Raw genomic sequence first — 19,366 nt, forward strand, 5'->3', positions numbered from 1 at the left:
CCGGAGCGGCGGAAGTCCAGAGCGGCGAAGGCGGATGTGACATTACTGACCCATTGTGTGTCATGTGACAGACACACATGACACATCTCACTAACGTCCAAATAGTTTCTGATCTTGTTGACGTCTAGATCAGATTTCCCGTCATTGAGTTTCCGTTCCGAAACCCGCGATGGACGAGGACGGGCTGCCGATAGTGGGGTCGGGAGTGGACCTCACCAAGGTGGGGTTAACAGTAATATCTAAATACAAGGACAGTTAACAGGCTTAACGTTGATATACATAAATACAAAGCCTTTCCAGCATTGGGTTCCAGACAACTTCTGACATTACAACATAATGATTGTTAAGAGCACATCCGGTTATAAGCCACACGTAGAGAGCTTTCGTTAATGAACGGTATTTTGGTGCTCCGCAAGTAGACAGCTCTCGTTAATTAACGTTATTGTGGTGCACCTCAGGTAGAGAGCTGATGGTAAGTGAACGTTATTCTGGTGCACCTCAGGTAGAGAGCTGATGGTTAGTGAACGTTATTGTGCTCCTCAGGTAGAGAGCTGATGGTTAGTGAACGTTATTGTGCTCCTCAGGTAGAGAGCTGATGGTTAGTGAACGTTATTGTGCTCCTCAGGTCCCCGCCATCCAGCAGCGGCGAGTGGTGGCGCACCTCAACCAGTTTGTCGTCCACACGGTGCGGTTCCTCAACCGCTTCTCCACAGTGTGTGAGGAGGTAGGCCCCGGTCACCAGCCCCCAGGGGGGGGGGGGGGAGAGTCTCATCACACAGCCAGTGGAGCCCATGTCTTACTGTTTAAATGTGCTTTCCACAGAAACTCTCCAACAACTCTCTACGGATACAGCAGATTGAAACGACCCTCAGCATTCTTGAGGCCAAGGTGTGTTGATCCGTGACGCAGTTGTACTGCGCTTCAGGTGGGACTGTTTTCAGAGAGACGTGATGATGTGGCTGGTCTGCGTGTTGACCTTCTGTCCTCACGCCGTGTAGCTCTCCTCCATCCCCGGGTTGGATGATGTCACCATCGACTCAATCAGCCAGCGACCGGCCGCCGCCGCCGAGACGAACGGACTGACAGCCAATCAGAACCTGCAGCCCGGTGTCCCGGCCGCAGTGACATCACTGCCACCACCGCAGGTAAATCCAGTCCCTATTCAAAAGGTATATTATGTAACATTTCCGCATTAATATATATATATATATGTATATATATATGCAAATTAAAGTTGGATACTTTCCTCATATGGAAGTCAGTGGAACCTGTAACTGACGTAAACCCCCCCCCCCCCTCGGTTAGGTGAGCGGGCCCGTCGCTGCCCCAGGAACGAAGCCTGACCCGGTGGCGGACAATGTGGTGACGGTGGCCAGAGACCCCCGCTACGCCCGCTACCTAAAGATGGTCCAAGTGGTGAGGGGCCAGATCCCACTCATTCCCAGTATCACATCCCCCATCACACGAGGCACCCAGGTGTCCCTCAGCAACACCCCCCTAACCTCAGATGACCTGTAAATCTTAATCTGAGTGAAAAGGGGTATGACCTTCCCCTTAGACCCTCAGGTTTATGGATTCTGCTACGTTAACGAGTTCAATGATTATCAGCGTCACACAGTTGGCTCTAGCTCTATAACCCAACATATATAACATGTGTGACCCACCATGTATAACCTAACGTGTTGGTTCCTCTCCCAGGGGGTCCCGGTCATGGCCATCAAAGCCAAGATGGTCCTGGAGGGTCTTGAGCCCGGCCTGCTGGAGTAAGCGCCTCTCAAAGCTCAAACCAACATGTATCACACCTATACAACGCTGGTCACACACACACTGCACCGCTGTGACCGCATGTCCTGACCCGCGCCCTCTCTTGTTTCCATGGATACAGCACGCCAGACGCCCCAGTGCCTGACGCAGGGCGGGGCCCCAGCGGGGGTCCGGGGGGCGACCGGGACGAGGAGGACGACGACGACAGCGGCGGCAGCGAGTCTTCCTTCAGCGACTGACTCCCCCCGCTGCTCCTCTGTGGGGAACCCCCGCAGAAACCACGTAGCGGGGCAGGAAGTGACATCAGCGCCTGAGAGGAAGTCCCGAGGCACATGGTCCGACAGCGATGGCCTCTGGTCTGATCGCCGTGGAAGCACACAGTAGCGGCTGGAGGACACCAAACGGCGACGGCGTCTGTTGCAGGTTGTTTAGCCAGTCCGACCCGCTGCTGCTGCATACATGTCTGACCACAGTTTGTTTTGTACTGGTGGTCATTTTATAATATCAATGCCTTTTTAAAATAAACTGTCCTCTAGCCACTTGCTTATAGCAGGAGTCGCTGATGCTTCAGTGAGTCCTTTCATGTCAGCTCTCATAAATCGTCTTCCATGTCGTGGGAAGATGGTTTCAGAGGGTTGGTCTGTCTGGACCGAGGTCCAAGGACACAGGACCTCCTCAGCTGAACGTGAAACATTTCCAGTGTGTGTAAATAACTGGAAAGCCCTTTATGTGTACAAATATTAACATTCATAATGTGCGTAATAAACTCTTGCATAATTCATAGGACAGTCCTCCTTTATTATTTCTCAAGCATTTATAAAAAAGATTTTACACGTCGAACAATACAGAAGAATACAGCATGATTTTAGAAAATGACCCATCCTCTATCATCTGGTATAATATGAAAGAATCAAATTTTTATCAATATGAAACTGACATTTACGATATAATCTCTCTCTCTCTCTCCATGGTATACATAATATACAATACTACGACCAGACATACAGACTGATGTTTCTAAACATCACAGTACATCAGACTGCGGCCGTTTACCTCCAGGGTAAGAGGGGGGGGGGGGGGGGGAGAGGGATATAACATAATTACACAACTACAGGGAATTCAAACCACCCACGTGTGGTTTCTCATGGGACATCAGTGTGACTGACTTCTCGTATTTATGAGCAGCGGACGCACAGCGCTGTCACACAGTCGCTAATCGCAGCACAGAGAAGATCAGTCCAGCTTTAGTGTAAACATTTACAGCCCCTCCCCTTTGTGGTTTAACACACACACAGACAAAGACACAGGCACAGGTTATCAGTGAAATAGCAGAAGCAGATTAAAAAAAGAAGTAGCTTTGAATAAAGTTAGAAGAAACTGTATATACTGATTTACGATTGAGGCTGATTCATTTGTTCTCAGTAGGTAACTAGATGGTTTACAATATTGATATGCAAGAATATTGAAATGTGTCGGATACGGTAGAAATACTAGACAACAGTGTTTAAAAAAAAGTCTAAAAAACACAGTCCAGTCTGGTCAAGAGTTCTGCTCCAACTCTGCCTTCACTTTCAGGGCGAACAGCTGCAAGAAAGAATACCAGAACACACTGTCAACATGATGACAGGTGGGCGGGAAGGGGGGGGGGGGGTAGACTAACACATTCGAGGAACCAGCAGTGTGTAGGTTTGTGTGAAGCTTACCTTGAAGTCCGGGATAAATGTGAGGAAGAACAACACGAAGCTGAAGGCAACGATCCACTCACACACCGCGCTGAGCAGGTGGACGATGTAGTCCTGGTGGAGAGAACCACAACACCATCAGAACCATCACACACACACACACACACAACCACACACAACCACACACAAACACACACAGACCTCGTCGCTGGGTTTTCTGTGCAGCTTGGTCCCTTTCACCAAGCATCCGCTGATGACCGCTGGTGCCTCGGTAAAGGAAACTGGTTCAGACCGGTGGTGTTACTGGCCAGCGTGTGTAACTACGTGGAGAACTTCTATCTACCAGTGAGACGGCATCACATGCAAGGGTGTTCAATTCATAAGAGGCACACGTCCAGCTTATATTTAGACTGCATAAATTCTGATGTGTGTCACCTCATCCTTTTCATGTTAATTAAAATACAACTAATACGTTGTTTTTCTTACCAATGACGTCATTTTCAAAATCAGACCAATGGAGAACGGGAATATGGGATAATAACGTTATTGGTCCAAATGGTCTAACTTTTTGCACAATATTCCAACGTACTTCTGAATCAGAGCTAATATTGTAAATAAGGGGCGGTTCTCCTTTAAGGAGCGTTGGGGGCGGAGCCTGAAGGATACCAATCAGCACGGCCAGCAGGCTGATGACGGCGAAGGCGGTGCGCGTGTGACACACGCACAGCGATGACCCGTACGGCCGCATCTGGTAGGAGATGGCCGCCTGGAGGATGGCGTAGAACACGCCTGTCCCGAAGAACAGCAGGGCGCCGGTGTCGTGGACCCAGGTCACCATGGTTTCCTGAGGTCAACAACAACAACAACAACAACATTCAGCCCTTGGGCAAGGCAGCGCTCTTCGACACTCCGGGGGGAGTGGCTGCACGTATAAATAGAAAGAGTATGAGATGAAGGCACCGACCTGGAAGGTCCCGACAATGCACATGCCCAGGCAGGACACCAGGCCCAGGCCCAGCGCCGAGTGGTTCAGCCGCGATCGCACGCTGCCCACTTCCTCGCCCAGCCGCTGGACGAACTTGTAGCGGGCGTACATGGTCCCCGAGGCTGGGGGGAGACGCAGTGTCACATTACTCTGAAGAGGTGATAGGAGCGGTCGGGGGGATGAGGGCGACTACGCCCCCTGTCCCCCAGAAAGCATCCTGAGCAAGATACCCCTAACCCTTGAGCAAGATGCCCTACCCCAGCTCAGGTCTGGGACAACAGGCAGTTCACGGTCTTTTGCTTCATACTTGTTTCCACCAATCATGTTCCTGGACTAGGGGATCACTAGGGGGTCTATAAACACAAACTCAGCAAGCTGTAGTAAACTTTCAAAAAGTGTCTGTTAAAGGTTTCAAATCAACAGTAGACCACTGTAGAAACTTTTTTTTTTTTTTTTCAATCACCTTCTGAAATCTTCATCCAGTCATGCATAAAGGTGTGAGTTATGCTATGAGTCCTTAACAACAACAAACAGGAAACGGGCTTAAGTCCACCCCTTGACGTTTTTTGTTTCTAACCAGGGCTCTTTGACGTCTCCGCCAAGAAGTTCTGCTGTAACCCACTAGGTCTGCTGTACCAGAGGTTCTGCTGTAACCCACTAGGTCTGCTGGACCAGAGGTTCTGCTGTAACCCAGTAAGACTGCTGGACCAGAGGTTCTGCTATAACACAGTAGGACTGCTGGATCAGAGGATCTGCTATAACACAGTAGGACTGCTGGACCAGAGGTTCTGCTATAACACAGTAGGACTGCTGGATCAGAGGATCTGCTATAACACAGTAGGACTGCTGGACCAGAGGTTCTGCTATAACACAGTAGGACTGCTGGATCAGAGGTTCTGCTATAACACAGTAGGACTGCTGGATCAGAGGTTCTGCTATAACACAGTAGGACTGCTGGATCAGAGGTTCTGCTATAACACAGTAGGACTGCTGGACCAGAGGTTCTGCTATAACACAGTAGGACTGCTGGACCAGAGGTTCTGCTATAACACAGTAGGACTGCTGGACCAGAGGTTCAAAAGCAGGAGCCAAACGTCACATATCAACACTTTCACACACATCTCCTGGTTTCATTTTTCTTTCCCTTTTTAGGGAAGTGTATATCTCATGAATCAGCTCCCCTTTCCCTGGGTGAACGTCAACGTAAAGGGGGCCCAGGCCCGCCGCCACGGTGGTCCATTTGGATGAACGAGGGCCTACCTAGGAACGCGGTGACGGAAGTCATGAAGCCGAAGATGCAGCTCTCTGGGGGCTCTGCGCCGGTATCACTTAGAACAGAGAAGAACTTGATGTAAGACTGAGCATTAAACCAGTGATAATAAACTGGGTTTTCATGATAAACTGATCATAAAGTCAGTGATATTAAACTAGGTAATAAACGTTTGGAAGTTAAACCGGGTTTTAAACTTTTAAAATGTGATGGTAAACTAGTCCCAATACAGCAAGTTAAATCAGTGTTTTTGTAACATTAAGCAACAGTGTGCGGGGAACATCTGGGCTGGAGCCAATAACGGCGAAAACGAAACCAACTTCAATCCGTTAATAGGAAGTCGACTCACTCATTTATATTAAATAAATAAGCATGAAATTAAACCATCGGTCTCCACATATCACACTACCTGAAACAATATTAACTCCTATACATTGATCTGTTATATCCACAGGTTTACTGAAGTCTTTGGTCTCCCACATGAGCCCACCATACATTCACAGCCCGCTCACCTGATGTAAGGAAACACAACGTCCACGTCGTTTCGGTAAATCGCGACGACGTATGAAACGATGAAGTTGCTCGAAGACCAGATGACCAGCAGGGCGGGAAGGAACACCATCCCACTCTGGAACCAGAACATTGCGGGGAGGGTTCGAGGCCGGGCGGAGACACGGAAAAGGTTCGATTCCCGACTAGAGACACCGACAAGGCTAGAGTCCCGACTTGAGACACATTAGCACTGCCCTCTTAACCAGAAGCCCTCATCATAGTGCCTCTGAGGTCAATCCTCAGACCGAGAAGTCTCCTCTGTGGTGAGCGTCAGGCCGTCAGCCGTCACGTGGTGAATGAGAAGCGACCCAATCACTTGAAACGGTCAGGGAAGTTCTTCCTCAAACGAACAGTACATATGCACGTACACCATGCCGTTCAGGGCCACTGTATGATTACAATAATCTCACAAAAAAAAACTGTTTCCGAAATGTTTTTAATGTTTTTAGCCGAGTCACTACTGACTCGGTTTTACAACTTGTGAAAGTTCATAGAATTAAACTAAACGTTGCCCCCCCCCCCCCCCCCCCCCCCGTCAACAATCGCTCCGAACCCCCCGTCCCCCCCGTCAACAATCGGCCCCCTAAGGATTCTTGCTTGGGGCCCCCACACTACCTCGCAACGCCCCTGCCCCCAGCCAAACACAAGACCCCTCAGCTGATTCTGCATCACATATATCCAGATCCAATATCCATCCATCAATCTATATTGATATATCTATATCTGTACAGATGTACATATATATAGATATAAAGATAAATGGAAATATGGAAAAAATAAACCTGAAGGCACATGATCAGGTTTAATTAGAGGGCCCCAGGCAGCACATACCTATTTAATCTTAATGTGTGACTCATATATATATATATATATATATATATAAATCTTGTCATACATCAAATTACTGGACCTCAATTCTGACCCCAATAAAATGAACAAACAATTGTATACTTTGATGGAAATATTTAATAATAAAAACGAAATGAGCAGAACGAGAGGTCAATTCTAATAAAATTTAACATTTTACAAAAGTCATTAACAGACAACGAAGAGGACTTAGAGAGGTGTGTGTGTGTGTGTGTGTGTGTGTGTGTGTGTGTGTGTGTGTGTGTGTGTGTGTGTGTGTGTGTGTGTGTGTGTGTGTGTGTGTGTGTGTGTGTGTGTGTGTGTGTGTGTGTCAGTGACTGGCCACACTGGGGTGCAGGGGTTTGACCCGGACCCTGCGGGACAGCCCCAGTCTCAGCCCCCCCCCAGCGGGGGACCTCAGCGCAGAGCCCTGGGAGGGGGAGGGGCTGCTGCCCAGCTGACCTGGAGGAGGAGCCACAGTATTGACCAATCAGTGAACTGCTCCCAAACCTCTGACCTGCCGTTCTCCTTCTGCATCATCACCTGTCCCTTCTTTATTTAAATCGTTTTAATGTTCTGTCAATCGAGAATTGTTTGGTTGTATTTGATAGTACGTCCTTTACTTTGTATTCCTAGAATATCTGTGGTCATTCTGATGTCAACATCATGGTTAATAATTAGTTAATCATCGGTGCAGATTGCTATGAAAAAATACAATCATGCCAGAGATCGATAATGTGCCAACTAGCATTATTACAATTGTCAAAATGTACAGAAATATCTTTTCCCCTTCTGACCAAACTTTGCAGAAGTAGAAAAGAGAATGAATGACATAAATATCAAGGATCATGGGAATTTCCTCAAAGTGTACTGATCCTTTCAGTTTCATTGCTATGACTAGGTCGTTATGATCATGCCTCCCAAGGTCCTAACAGATATATGTATAGAGGCCAGCATTGACCTCTGAGACCCATTGCTTGGCTAGGTCAGTATCGCTGCCTCATTGGACGACTGGCCTGTAAACTCAGTTTATGTAACTTAACTTTATAGAACTAGAACTTTTACATTCTTAACCGATTTCAATAAGTGGGTTTCATAATCCTATTAAATTATATTATGTATATTGAATACATACATATCTAATTCATACCCCACATAGATCATAAACCCTTGAATAAAAATGACTCATTGAAATGTAAAGTAAGTTCTATTGTTTAGTGTTAGTTTACAGCCTCGGCCTCTCCCACCATCGAGGATCAAAGGTAAATGCTCTGTTCTGAGGTCATCTTACCTGGAGGATTCCACTTGGAGACTCTGCTGCCCCCTGCTGGGCTGGCAGCAGGCACACAGGGAGGAGAGGCGGCAGAGGGGGGTGGCGGCCTTCTGGATCCTGACCCCTGATTGACCGAGGGAGGGGTTCTGAGGGGCGTGGAGGTGGCGGCCCTGACTGGTGTGGAAGCTGTCAGGACATTTTAAAACAGTTAGAATTAACCCCTACCTGCTCTTTACTGAACGATAAACACAATTCAGTGAGTGAATAAATCCATAGATAGTAGGGGACCTGTCGCTGGTGGTTTGGCTTTAGCTGCTTTGGAGGTCAGCTTGTCCCTCTTAGAGGAGGTCTGGGGAGGAGGACGAGGAGGAGGAGTCTTCGTCTTCTTCTCCATCTTCTTGGTCTCCTTCTGGCTTTTCTTGATGACCTTCCTCACGGTGAACTCCTCATCCTCACTCTCCGCCACTCCGCTCGAGTTGTCGTCACTTTCCGATTCTGAAAACCCATTCGGGAAAAATTAGAATCAAAGATAATTGGGTGTCGTGTATGACAACACCGAAAAACAGAGCGCTGACGGGGGACCACCTGGTGTGAGTCTGGGCTTGTAGTCCTCGTCTGGGTCCTGGTCTGGGTTCTGACCCCGTGGGGGCTCACCGGTCCTGGGGGAGGACTTGACCTTGGAAGACCCTCGCTCTGCCTGGATGTTGTCCAAACCTTCAGTTATAACACACATCATGGAGACAGTTATAACACACAACATGGAGACGGTTATAACACACAACATGGTTATTACACACAACATGGAGACGGTTATAACACACAACATGGTTATTACACACAACATGGAGACGGTAATAACACACAACATGGAGACGGTAATAACACACAACATGGAGACGGTAATAACACACAACATGGAGACGGTTATAACACACAACATGGAGACGGTTATTACACACAACATGGTTATTACACACAACATGGAGACGGTTATTACACACAACATGGTTATTACACACAACATGGAGACGGTAATAACACACAACATGGAGACGGTAATAACACACAACATGGAGACGGTTATTACACACAACATGGTTATTACACACAACATGGAGACGGTTATAACACACAACATGGAGACGGTTATTACACACAACATGGTTATTACACACAACATGGAGACGGTAATAACACACAACATGGAGACGGTTATTACACACAACATGGAGACGGTTATAACATAAAAACAACATGGAGACGGTTCTAACACAACATGGAGACAGCTCTCAGTAATAGCCCAGGGTGCAGCCTGCTGGATGAGGCTGCAGAATGCGGACTACATAAAGTCTGATTACCCATCAGGTTCCCGTTTACGCTGCAGTTAGAGAACAGCAGAGGGGAAGGATCTTCTCTCTCCTCTCCTCGTCGTCCATCCTCAGCTTCTGAAGGAAAATACATTTATAAAAAAGGCAAAAGTTTAACTACTTCAGGTCGATAACAATGTGTCTAACTACCATTGGTCCGTCCCAATATTGCTCAATTGATGTGATGTAGATATTATTTCATCAACTGTGGTCCTTAACGTATGCATTAGTGATAGATAGAGGGATGGCTATATCTGAGGGAAGGCTTAATCTAAGGAAATCTTAATCTGAGGAACGGCTAAATCTGAGGGAAGGTTTAATCTGAGGGGAGCCTTATTCTAAGGGACGGCTGGCTCTGAGGGAAGGTTTAATCTGAGGGAAGGCTTAATCTGAGGGAAGGTTTAATCTAGAGGGATTTCCGGCACTCAGCAATGATCTTTAGTATCTTGGACCAAGGGTCGCCCCCCAGGACCTGAGGCTGGGTCCTTTCTCCCATCATCACAACACGCTACTGTCTTTATGTGTTGTGTATTCATTAAGTGAAACCAAGTTCATTCCAACCCATGACACGCTGGTAAACCACCGACACACCTGTGGTGGGGGACAAGTCCGCGGTGGGGGACAGACCCATGGTGGGGTACTGCTCTGTGTGGAGGGTGGGGGTCAGACTCGTGGTGGGGGACAGGTCCACGTGGCAGTCTTTGGTACCGTGGAGCAGAGACAGGGTGAGCGCTGCCTCCAGGTCTCGCTCATACAGCTTCTGATCCGGCTGCTTCCTGTAGGAGACACAGCAGAGACGAGAGGATATCACACTGAACACAGGGGCAGGTTGGGGGGCAGGTTGGGGTGCAGCCTGCTAACAACGACATCATCCTCTCAGCCAATCACTAACCAGTAGTTATTATTGTAGAACAGTGTGTACTTATGGCTGAAGTAGACAACATCTATTTTTGTGTTTCGGTATGGCAAATATGTGTTGACGTTTCCAAAAAAACTTCACAACAATTATCCACATCACCATCATGATAAACTTCTTCACGGTGACCAAAGCTATCCTTGTAGTTGATCAGTGTTGACATGGGGGCCTAACAACAATATTGGTGTATTAACATCTTCCTACCTGTTACTGTGGTTGGCTGAGGGTTGTGGATGTAAATCCTGACTGGAGGACTTGCTCAAGGGTTTCTTGAGCACCGGTTTAATTTCCTCTCTTGGTTTCTTGCTGGCAGGCGGCTTTGAACTTGCAAAGTCCTCATCTGAGAAAACAGACACATGAGGTGAGTCGAACACACACACACACACACACACACACACACACACACACACACACACACACACACACACACACACACACACACACACACACACACACACACACACACACACACACACACACACACACACACACACACACACACACACACACACACATTTACCGTCATCCAGGTCGCAGTAGTTGATAACCTTCGACTTCCTGTCCAGCGAGAAAGAGCATAACATCGGTGAATAATCCTTTATATCATACATATGACATTCCAGATATATCGTGATTGGTTTACCTTGCAGGCCGATCCATAGTTGGTAACACGCTCGAGTTACACTATCTAACGTGGTTTCTTTAGCGACACGTTTAGCTTCTTAGACAGCACATATCCCGTTAATGTGTTAACATTAGGTAATATAAGGCCAGCAATAGGGTAACATATTTAGTTTTAATAGATAAAATCACGTTTAGTGAGGCAAACTGGTAAGTTTAGTGGAGTTTTCTAACTGTAACGTCGTCCTCGGTTTTCAAGCCGCCCGCCCGAACTTCGCGTCTTGTTGACAATCTGAAGACCGCAGCGGCCGATTCGTTACAATATATTAACAAAGAAATTATAGATTTTACATAATTTTTAACTCATACATGAAACACATTCTAATATAAATAACAAAACAACTCAAATATAATTATCTGACTTAATATATGCGTTTATTATACTGACAGGGCTTATATGTAATCGTACCGAATCTGCTGATTTGGACCCGGGGGCTAACCAGTCAGAATTTTTATTTTAGGCCTCGTTACTATTATCCTATCAGAATACATATATGTTATATGATATTACTATTAAATATACATGGTCATAAAACTCTTGAATTGTAGAGACTAGCCCAAATTTAGCCATAAGTGCGATACGCGAGGAATGTGCTTCCCCCTGGTGGGTCATGACCCCCGGGACCCACCAGGGGGCAGCACCAGTCCTCTCAGGGGACCCACAGGTCCGCTTCAGACCTGGCAGGGCGGATGAAGGCCGGCCCGTAATGACTATGATGGTCCGGCTCGGTCCGCCCACACGCCCACTCGCCGGCCGGAAGCAATCATAGGTCCGTCGATCTCCTCACTGCACTTCAGGAAGAACATCTTTTAAAAGCGACTCCAGACTCATCATCTCCCCGAGTGGGAGGCTGCGGGCTGCGGGCTGTCGCACACTGGACCCGGACCGACGGGGGGAAGAGACGGTCCTCAAGGGCAGTGGGGCCAGACACCCGGGCCAAAGGCCACCTGCGGTCGGGCATTCCTCCACTCCTACAGCACCGCCTACAGGCCGGACCAAAATATCACACACACACACACACACACACACACACGCAAAAAAACACGCACACAGGCGAGACGCGTCACCTCGCGTTGGCGTGCTTTACTTTCGCTAATTCCGAGTGTTTACATCGTCTTCTTCTGGACTATAAGAGGACTGTGGTGTGAGGAAAGCTACAGGCGTACGGTCCAGTCTAGCCTCAGCTCGACTAATAGTGCGGTCAAAATGTACTCTGCACTGATGTTGTTGACCTGCCACCAAAATAGTGTGGAATTGTATAGATGTCGCAGGAACCGCCAACGCTGTACCGCCACTTCCATCATGTGTTTTTTATAAACAAAGTCACATGACCCGATAAGTATTTACTGTGCTTCCCGAGAGAGCCCTGCTGTAACTCTAACTGTTGGGTAATGAGAGCCCAGAATAGCACACCTCCATGTCCGCCTGGGTTATGATGTAGGTCTACCTCAGGGAAATGAATAAACACATTCATTCATTCAATTCAGTCACGTATGCTTTTGCTGTTCCCCAACCCTAGGTATTGTTCAAATCAGCAGGTGTACACCACATAAGTTTGTAAGGCCGTCCATAGCTGGAACACAAGACGAATTTGGAAACAATTTGTGGTACTCATGTCCCTTATACTACTAACTAGAGAAATTACTGCGTGACAGACATTTAATGGCACAATCAAACCTCCCACACCGGCCGGTGTTGTGAGATAGGCGCGGGTGAATACTTCCTGCTCTCAGATCAGATCCCGGCCGGTAAATAGACCGGTCGTAAATGCCAGCTCTCCATCCTCTGCTGCCAAGACCACTATTTTGGTATCAGGTGTTGGTCGTCCAGGGAGATTGACGAGCCCAGCACTGACAGTTGTGAGGTCATCAGCAGGCTTAGTTTGAACCGGTTCTGCTGGAAGTGGTCAGGGGAGCAGTTTCCCCTCAACCACTAATGAGAGCAGCCCTCGTTATGTATGTGTTTGTGTCTCTCTCTCTCTTTCTCTCTCTCTCTCTCTCTCTCTCTCTCTCTCTCTCTCTCTCTCTCTCTCTCTCTCTCTCTCTCTCTCTCTCTCTCTCTCTCTCTATCTCTCATTGCTGTTGGCCTTATAAGGATGTTCCGTGGGCGGAGCCTATGATTATGTGTTTATTTACATTGTACTTTCTTAGGGATGAAAATAAACGTGTGAGCATGCTTCTGATGAGGCCTAATGGTTGTTGATCTCAGCGATACCATTCCAATCTAAAATAAGGATCTGGTACACTTTGGATGAGAGCAGACTGTAGTAACATGTTACAACAGTGACTGAAGATGCTTTCTGTGTCGGTGATGAGTCGCTGGTTAAAATGCATTCTGTACTCATTGTCCGAGTTGGACTGAAACTGGTTTGTTTTGGATCTGTCCACAGCAGCTCCTCTCTACATAATCGTATCGTTCCTCCATACAATAGACTCAGAACCACTTCCAATCCGCGCTCTTCCACGTGTGAATAAAAACTAAACTGAAACCTCCCCTGTCTCAAAAGCCATCCATCACCATGAGTTAAGTTGGTCACGTTCCTCGGATATCCGGCATTGCAGATATGTCAGTGTGGTGTTGTTATTCCAACATGAGAAAAGAGGCGGACCGCCGGCCCCTGGACAGCGGCCACAGCGGCCACAGCGGCCTCAGACCAGCGGGCAGAGGAGTGGGGCGGACGGCTCCTCTCAATCAGCCACACCACAGCGGCCACTGCTCCTCCCGGCCCGCCTCCTGCTCACATGGCAGACACCACATGCTAGCTGTCCCCCCCCCAGCCTGGTGGGGCGCCCTGCTGGAAGCAGGGTGGGCTGCCCCTGGTTCAACCCAACCAGCAACCAAATGAGAGTAGGGTCTGCTGTTATTATCCATCTCACATCCCCTTTAGTTGAATCAATACTATTTAGAACTGTCTTCTTCCACGCTGTGTACCATTGGACCAAAGCTGATATGATGTATAATCTAGGCTTGTATCCCAGGAGTCTTAAAGGCACCCAGTGCAACTTTCGAGGCTTAAAATAAACATTAAATTTCTAGTCTTTTTTACACGTAGTAAGTTTCAATAACTCCATACCATTACATACCGACATTCAAGCAGCAAAGATGAGACGTCGTTGTGTGGTGAGAACTGATAGAAAATCGATAACAACAACAATGCCGCCATTTTCTTTATGGGGAGAAGCCATTTTTCCATTGACTGGAAGCCTGCTTTATTTATTGTAGGTTACAAAAAATAAAGAAAATGGCGGCATTGTTGTTGTTATCGATTTTCTATCAGTTCTCACCACACAACGACGTCTCATCTTTGCTGCTTGAATGTCGGTATGTAATGGTATGGAGTTATTTAACTTACTACGTGTAAAAAAACTAGAAATTGAATGTTTATTTTTCATTGAATGTTTACATAAAGTTGCACTGGGTGCCTTTAAGATAAGGATGTTGGCATTCAGGAGTAGGTCAATAGAGTCGAGGCTTTATGGATCTGTAGGTGATGGACATTGAGGATCAAACTGAACGGTAGAATACCTTCCATAACACCGTCCTGCACTCATCACTCCCCTCATCATTCTATGGCTCCTGAGACAATAGATTGAATTTAACTGCAGCGGCATCCATTCACTGCACCCAAGCAGAACTCTAAAGTCTCAAGCCGCCCTCCACTCTCGCTGTGTCATTAGAGCAGCACAGAGACCGCGCACAGTCGAGTTCACACGCAAAGCACGGGGTTACCCACCCACACTATCAGGGTCCCCCCCGGGGGTTCAGAGGTGAGTGTGCAGTGTGATTATACGTGTAGAGCAGCACAGAGACCATGCATGTCGAGTTCACGGCAAAAGCACAGGGTTACCCGGCTACGCTATCAGGACCCCCCCGGGGTTCAGAGGTCAGCGTGCAGTGTGATTATACGTGTTGACAAACTGCAGGGGGTATAAACAGCATCAAAGGGCTGGCGGCGGCGCCCAGGGCACGCGGTCGTAAACTCTGACACCAATTAAAATAGTGGCAGGCGAGTGGCGTTGTTTTCTGCGGGCCACAGGGGGGGGGGAGGGTGGAGGCCGGTCATTCTCATTAGAGGCCGTGTGAGGGGACTCTAAAGGGCACCAGATAGCGTCTACTGTTACTCTTCCCTGTTCAGCAGGCTCTCTTTGTTCATCTAGATCCGAACGTGTTCTATTGTACGAGCCGTGGCCTTCGCGGCTCAGCTCATCCCAGGTAAGGATGTTTGTAGCCTGCTGCTTGTGTTTCTGAACCTGTTTCCTGCACCCTATGAGTGGAAACAGTGGAACTGCTTAGTCCATTGGAGGATAAATGAAGTGATTCAAGTGAGATTCTTTAGATGTGCGATTGAGATGCTCTACCTGCAATGCAGACGATGACAAGGTTTTATTTCTTGAAATAAGTTCAAATAAGTCGAGTTAAGTCATCTGTTACCATAAGGCTATAATTGGGTTTAGGGTCCCTGTTGATTGCCACGCAGAGACGTTGTAGCATGACAAGTTACTTCCTGGGCGGTTTTTTAAAGAGTGCAAGTCAACCGCATGGGCTTAGTGATGTGCTGCAATGCAGTGAATGAATATTCTCTAGAGCAACGATGGCTGTTGTTACAGCTTTTCTCCAGCAGAGGGCAATGTTTGCATGCAGGAATTTAAAGAAACACAGAGTTTCGTTTGGAACTTTATGGACCTAAGCAGAGCTTATTGTTGTAGTTTATTTAACCTTTGCCCGAATATATACATTCATCTAGGGGTTATTATGTAGAATAAGATTAGATGGTTGTAGTCAAATCAAACAACGAAAAATGAATTCAAGGGTTACAACTGCAAAATAACAGAGCAAATTAAAAACCATTCAAAACAAGAAAAATTATTTGGGGTCGATATCTTTCTATTTTACTTCAGGGTATAAAGAATTGTTGTTGACAAAAACAACAAACCTTGGTTAACAGAGAGGCCTCTCCAAACTCTTGCAATGAGTAACAGGTCCTGCTGGTAGAATATCATTTGATATTGAAGAGCAGGACAGAGAGGACAGGCGGCCCGCCAGAGCCGGGGCCTTTGATCGCTGCTCTTGTGCCCACACACACATTCAGCCCTGCAAAGGCCAACGCAACTGACAAATATCAACCCCTAGGCTGCTGGCAGGGAAGAGGGTCACCCTACGATGACTCACCCTGGCCGTCTTGTGCCAGCGTCCGTCCCACCCCCCCCCCCTAGAGGACCACCACCACCACCACAACCATCACCCCCCCACCACCAACCCCACCACCACCACCTTCACCACCACCACCACCACCACCATCCCCACAGACCTCCACCACCACACCCCCACCTTCACCACCATCCCCCCCATCTCCACCCCCACCACCACCACCACCACCACCCCCACCACCACCAACCCCACCACCACCTCCACCACCACCACCACCCCAACATCACCACCCTCCGCCCCCCCCCCCCCCCCCCCCCCCCCCCCACCACAGCCTCCTCTCGTCTCTCAACCACCAAAATAATACCTCCGCCCTCCTGCTCATCGATACTCCTGAAGTGCGGGCCACCATCGGCACCTACAAAGACACACGCACCGACCAACACACACGCACAGAGCAGCACGCACACGCCCCCCTCCCGCGGCGGCCCGGGACGAGGCGGCGGTCCCCGTCCCGCGGCCGAGTGGCGGCGGCCGCGGTTTGCGTCCCGTTGCGGCGAGAACGTGCGAAGCGCTGAGCGAATGTGTGAGAGGATTCCAGGCATTCCCTGGAGCGGGCCCTTCAGCCCGGGGCCGGTGTTAGGTTCCTGGGAGTGAGGGAAGCGGAGCTGGGACGGGGGGGGGGGGCCTGGAGATGGGGGTAAGGGGTGCGCACTCAGCAGCTGACACCTCCTCTGATCTCTATGCCCTGTGCACCCCCTCCCACGACCCCGTCCTTCCGTAAAGCGAATCCCCCGAATTTCAAATATGGCTGCCTTGTAAACCGCATGCTCTCTCAGGATAGTGCCCCCCCCCCCCCCCCCCCCTGCCCTCCCCCTTCCAGGGAAGATGGGGTTGGGGTTGTTGATGGTTGTGGTGGTGATGTTTGGGGGGTTGATGGTGGTGGTAACGGTGGTAACGGTGGTAACGGTGGTAACGGTGGTGCGTGTGGTGGTGGTGGTGGTGGTAACGGTGGTAACGGTGGTAACGGTGGTGCGTGTGGTGGTGGTGGTGGTGGTAACGGTGGTAACGGTGGTAACGGTGGTAACGGTGGTGCGTGTGGTGGTGGTGGTGGTGGTAACGGTGGTAACGGTGGTAACGGTGGTAACGGTGGTAACGGTGGTAACGGTGGTGCGTGTGGTGGTGGTGGTGGTGGTGGTGGTGGTGGTGGTGGTGGTGGTGGTGGTGGTGGGTAACGGTGGTAACGGTGGTAACGGTGGTGCGTGTGGTGGTGGTGGTGGTGGTAACGGTGGTAACGGTGGTAACGGTGGTGCGTGTGGTGGTGGTGGTGGTGGTAACGGTGGTAACGGTGGTAACGGTGGTAACGGTGTAACGGTGGTAACGGTGGTAACGGTGGTGCGTGTGGTGGTGGTGGTAACGGTGGTAACGGTGGTAACGGTGGTGCGTGTGGTGGTGGTGGTGGTGGTAACGGTGGTAACGGTGGTAACGGTGGTAACGGTGGTAACGGTGGTAACGGTGGTAACGGTGGTAACGGTGGTGCGTGTGGTGGTGGTGGTAACGGTGGTAACGGTGGTAACGTGGTGCGTGTGGTGGTGGTGGTGGTGGTAACGGTGGTAACGGTGGTAACGGTGGTGCGTGTGGTGGTGGTGGTGGTGGTGGTGGTGGTGGTGGTGGTGGTGATGGTGGTGGTGGTGGTGGTGGTGGTGGTGGTGGTGGTGGTGGTGGTGGTGGTGGTGGTGGTGGTAACGGTGGTGCGTGTGGTGGTGGTGGTGGTGGTGGTGGTGGTAACGGTGGTGCGTGTGGTGGTGGTGGTGGTGGTGGTGGTGGTGGTGGTGGTGGTGGTGGTGGTGGTGATGGTGGTGGTGGTGGTGGTGGTGGTGGTGGTGGTGGTGGTGGTGGTGGTGATGGTGGTGGTGGTGGTGGTGGTGGTGGTGGTGGTAACGGTGGTAACGGTGGTAACGGTGGTAACGGTGGTAACGGTGGTAACGGTGGTGCGTGTGGTGGTGGTGGTGGTGGTGGTGGTGATGGTAGGGGGGGTCTTGCTGGTGGTGATGGTGGTGGTGGTGGAGGGGGAGGTGGTGGTGGTGGTGGTGGTGGTGGTGGTGGTGGTGGTGGTGGTGGTGGTGGTGGTGGTGGTAACGGTGGTGCGTGTGGTGTGGTGGTGGTGGTGGTGGTGGTGGTGGTGGTGGTGGTGGTGGTAGGGGGGGTCTTGCTGGTGGTGATGGTGGTGGTGGTGGAGGGGGAGGTGTGCGGGGACGAGGTAGTAGGGGTGGTGTAGTTGGGTGTGGGTCCTGATAGTGGTGGTGGTAATGCTGGGGGACTATGTACCGAGGGGCTCTGAGCTGCCTCGTCGCATCTTGTTGGTGCGAGACTCCCTAGGGTGTTGGGTGGGGCTGGGGGTGAGGAGTGATGGTTAAGATCAATGGAAGTGATTGGGGGCTGTCATCACTGCCCCCCCCCCCCCCCCTCCATCCTCTCTCCTTTGCTACGGTTGCTTTTCCTATTCCACAGTGCCAGCAATTATGTCGATAGGACCTGCAGCAGGCCGCTTGAGTCAGATGACTCAGCCTGAGTCAGGTGACTCAGCTGGAGTCAGGTGACTCAGAGTCAGGTGAGTCAGGTAACTCAAGAGTCAAGCTGAGTCTGACTTAATTTGAGTCAGGTGACTCAGCTTAAGTCAGGTAACTCAGCTCAAGTCAGGTGACTGAGTTAGGTGACGGAGGCCCTGGTCTCTCCTGCTCATGGGTGTTGCCCGGTGTTGGGTGGGGCTTCTTGGGCATGACACGACACTTTAACAGACCAGGTGCAGTCAGCCCCCCGCCCCCCCCCCCTCCCCCCCTCCCCAGCTTCCCCTGGTGGGCGGGGACCTGCTGGAGTGTCGATG

General features: G+C 49.7%; 3 protein-coding genes and 1 long non-coding RNA gene across 6 annotated transcripts; 2 read left to right on the forward strand and 2 right to left on the reverse strand.

Annotated features, from left to right (window-relative positions):
- Nucleotides 1-105: 105 nt before the first annotated feature.
- Nucleotides 106-2,542, forward strand: washc3 (WASH complex subunit 3). The gene is made up of 7 exons (XM_060038797.1): nucleotides 106-220; nucleotides 626-724; nucleotides 823-888; nucleotides 999-1,145; nucleotides 1,306-1,416; nucleotides 1,699-1,763; nucleotides 1,886-2,542. The coding sequence occupies exons 1-7, from the start codon at nucleotides 170-172 to the stop codon at nucleotides 2,001-2,003; spliced, it is 657 nt and encodes a 218-aa protein (XP_059894780.1). The 5' UTR covers nucleotides 106-169; the 3' UTR covers nucleotides 2,004-2,542.
- Nucleotides 2,543-2,545: 3 nt separating this feature from the next.
- Nucleotides 2,546-6,527, reverse strand: dram1 (DNA-damage regulated autophagy modulator 1). Its single transcript, XM_060038795.1, has 7 exons — nucleotides 6,214-6,527; nucleotides 5,692-5,759; nucleotides 4,411-4,553; nucleotides 4,113-4,290; nucleotides 3,648-3,706; nucleotides 3,468-3,560; nucleotides 2,546-3,348 (listed from the first exon to the last, which is right to left on the reverse strand). The coding sequence occupies exons 1-7, from the start codon at nucleotides 6,342-6,344 to the stop codon at nucleotides 3,304-3,306; spliced, it is 717 nt and encodes a 238-aa protein (XP_059894778.1). The 5' UTR covers nucleotides 6,345-6,527; the 3' UTR covers nucleotides 2,546-3,303.
- Nucleotides 4,553-5,565, forward strand: LOC132447819 (uncharacterized). Its single transcript, XR_009523213.1, has 3 exons — nucleotides 4,553-5,036; nucleotides 5,073-5,108; nucleotides 5,145-5,565. It is a non-coding gene; the product is annotated as an uncharacterized LOC132447819 (long non-coding RNA).
- Nucleotides 6,528-7,196: 669 nt separating the features above from the next.
- rad51ap1 (RAD51 associated protein 1) lies at nucleotides 7,197-11,665 on the reverse strand. Of its 3 annotated transcripts, none has more exons than XM_060038788.1 (9): nucleotides 11,299-11,665; nucleotides 11,176-11,213; nucleotides 10,860-10,995; nucleotides 10,448-10,515; nucleotides 9,731-9,817; nucleotides 8,958-9,086; nucleotides 8,661-8,867; nucleotides 8,391-8,558; nucleotides 7,197-7,561 (listed from the first exon to the last, which is right to left on the reverse strand). In XM_060038788.1, exons 1-9 carry the CDS (start codon nucleotides 11,313-11,315, stop codon nucleotides 7,431-7,433), a joined length of 981 nt encoding a protein of 326 aa, XP_059894771.1. In that variant the 5' UTR covers nucleotides 11,316-11,665; the 3' UTR covers nucleotides 7,197-7,430. The 3 variants fall into 3 exon arrangements, with proteins under 3 accessions (XP_059894771.1, XP_059894770.1, XP_059894769.1); XM_060038787.1 differs by having other exon boundaries at nucleotides 9,731-9,814; nucleotides 10,331-10,515; nucleotides 11,299-11,664; XM_060038786.1 differs by having other exon boundaries at nucleotides 10,331-10,515; nucleotides 11,299-11,659.
- Between the last annotated feature and the right edge of the window lie 7,701 nt (nucleotides 11,666-19,366).

The sequence above is a fragment of the Gadus macrocephalus genome, chromosome 19, assembly GCF_031168955.1.
Source record: "Gadus macrocephalus chromosome 19, ASM3116895v1".
Taxonomy (NCBI): domain Eukaryota; kingdom Metazoa; phylum Chordata; class Actinopteri; order Gadiformes; family Gadidae; genus Gadus; species Gadus macrocephalus.

Bases quoted from the DNA above. Each gene is read 5' to 3' on its own strand.
- rad51ap1 (XM_060038786.1), bottom strand. The intron at 10,996-11,175 runs GTAAATGTGTGT...CTGTTTTCTCAG, and splicing joins CTACTGCGACCTGGATGACG to ATGAGGACTTTGCAAGTTCA. The intron at 7,562-8,390 runs GTAAGATGACCT...CTCCTCCTCCAG, and splicing joins CTCCAAGTGGAATCCTCCAG to GTCAGCTGGGCAGCAGCCCC.
- washc3 (XM_060038797.1), top strand. From the start codon at position 170: ATGGACGAGGACGGGCTGCCGATAGTGGGGTCGGGAGTGGACCTCACC. The intron at 889-998 runs GTGTGTTGATCC...CACGCCGTGTAG, and splicing joins TCAGCATTCTTGAGGCCAAG to CTCTCCTCCATCCCCGGGTT. The intron at 1,146-1,305 runs GTAAATCCAGTC...CCCCTCGGTTAG, and splicing joins CATCACTGCCACCACCGCAG to GTGAGCGGGCCCGTCGCTGC.
- dram1 (XM_060038795.1), bottom strand. From the start codon at position 6,344: ATGTTCTGGTTCCAGAGTGGGATGGTGTTCCTTCCCGCCCTGCTGGTC. The intron at 3,707-4,112 runs GTATCCTTCAGG...CCGAGGCACCAG, and splicing joins CCTGCTGGCCGTGCTGATTG to CGGTCATCAGCGGATGCTTG. The intron at 3,561-3,647 runs GTCTGTGTGTGT...TCTCTCCACCAG, and splicing joins ACAGAAAACCCAGCGACGAG to GACTACATCGTCCACCTGCT.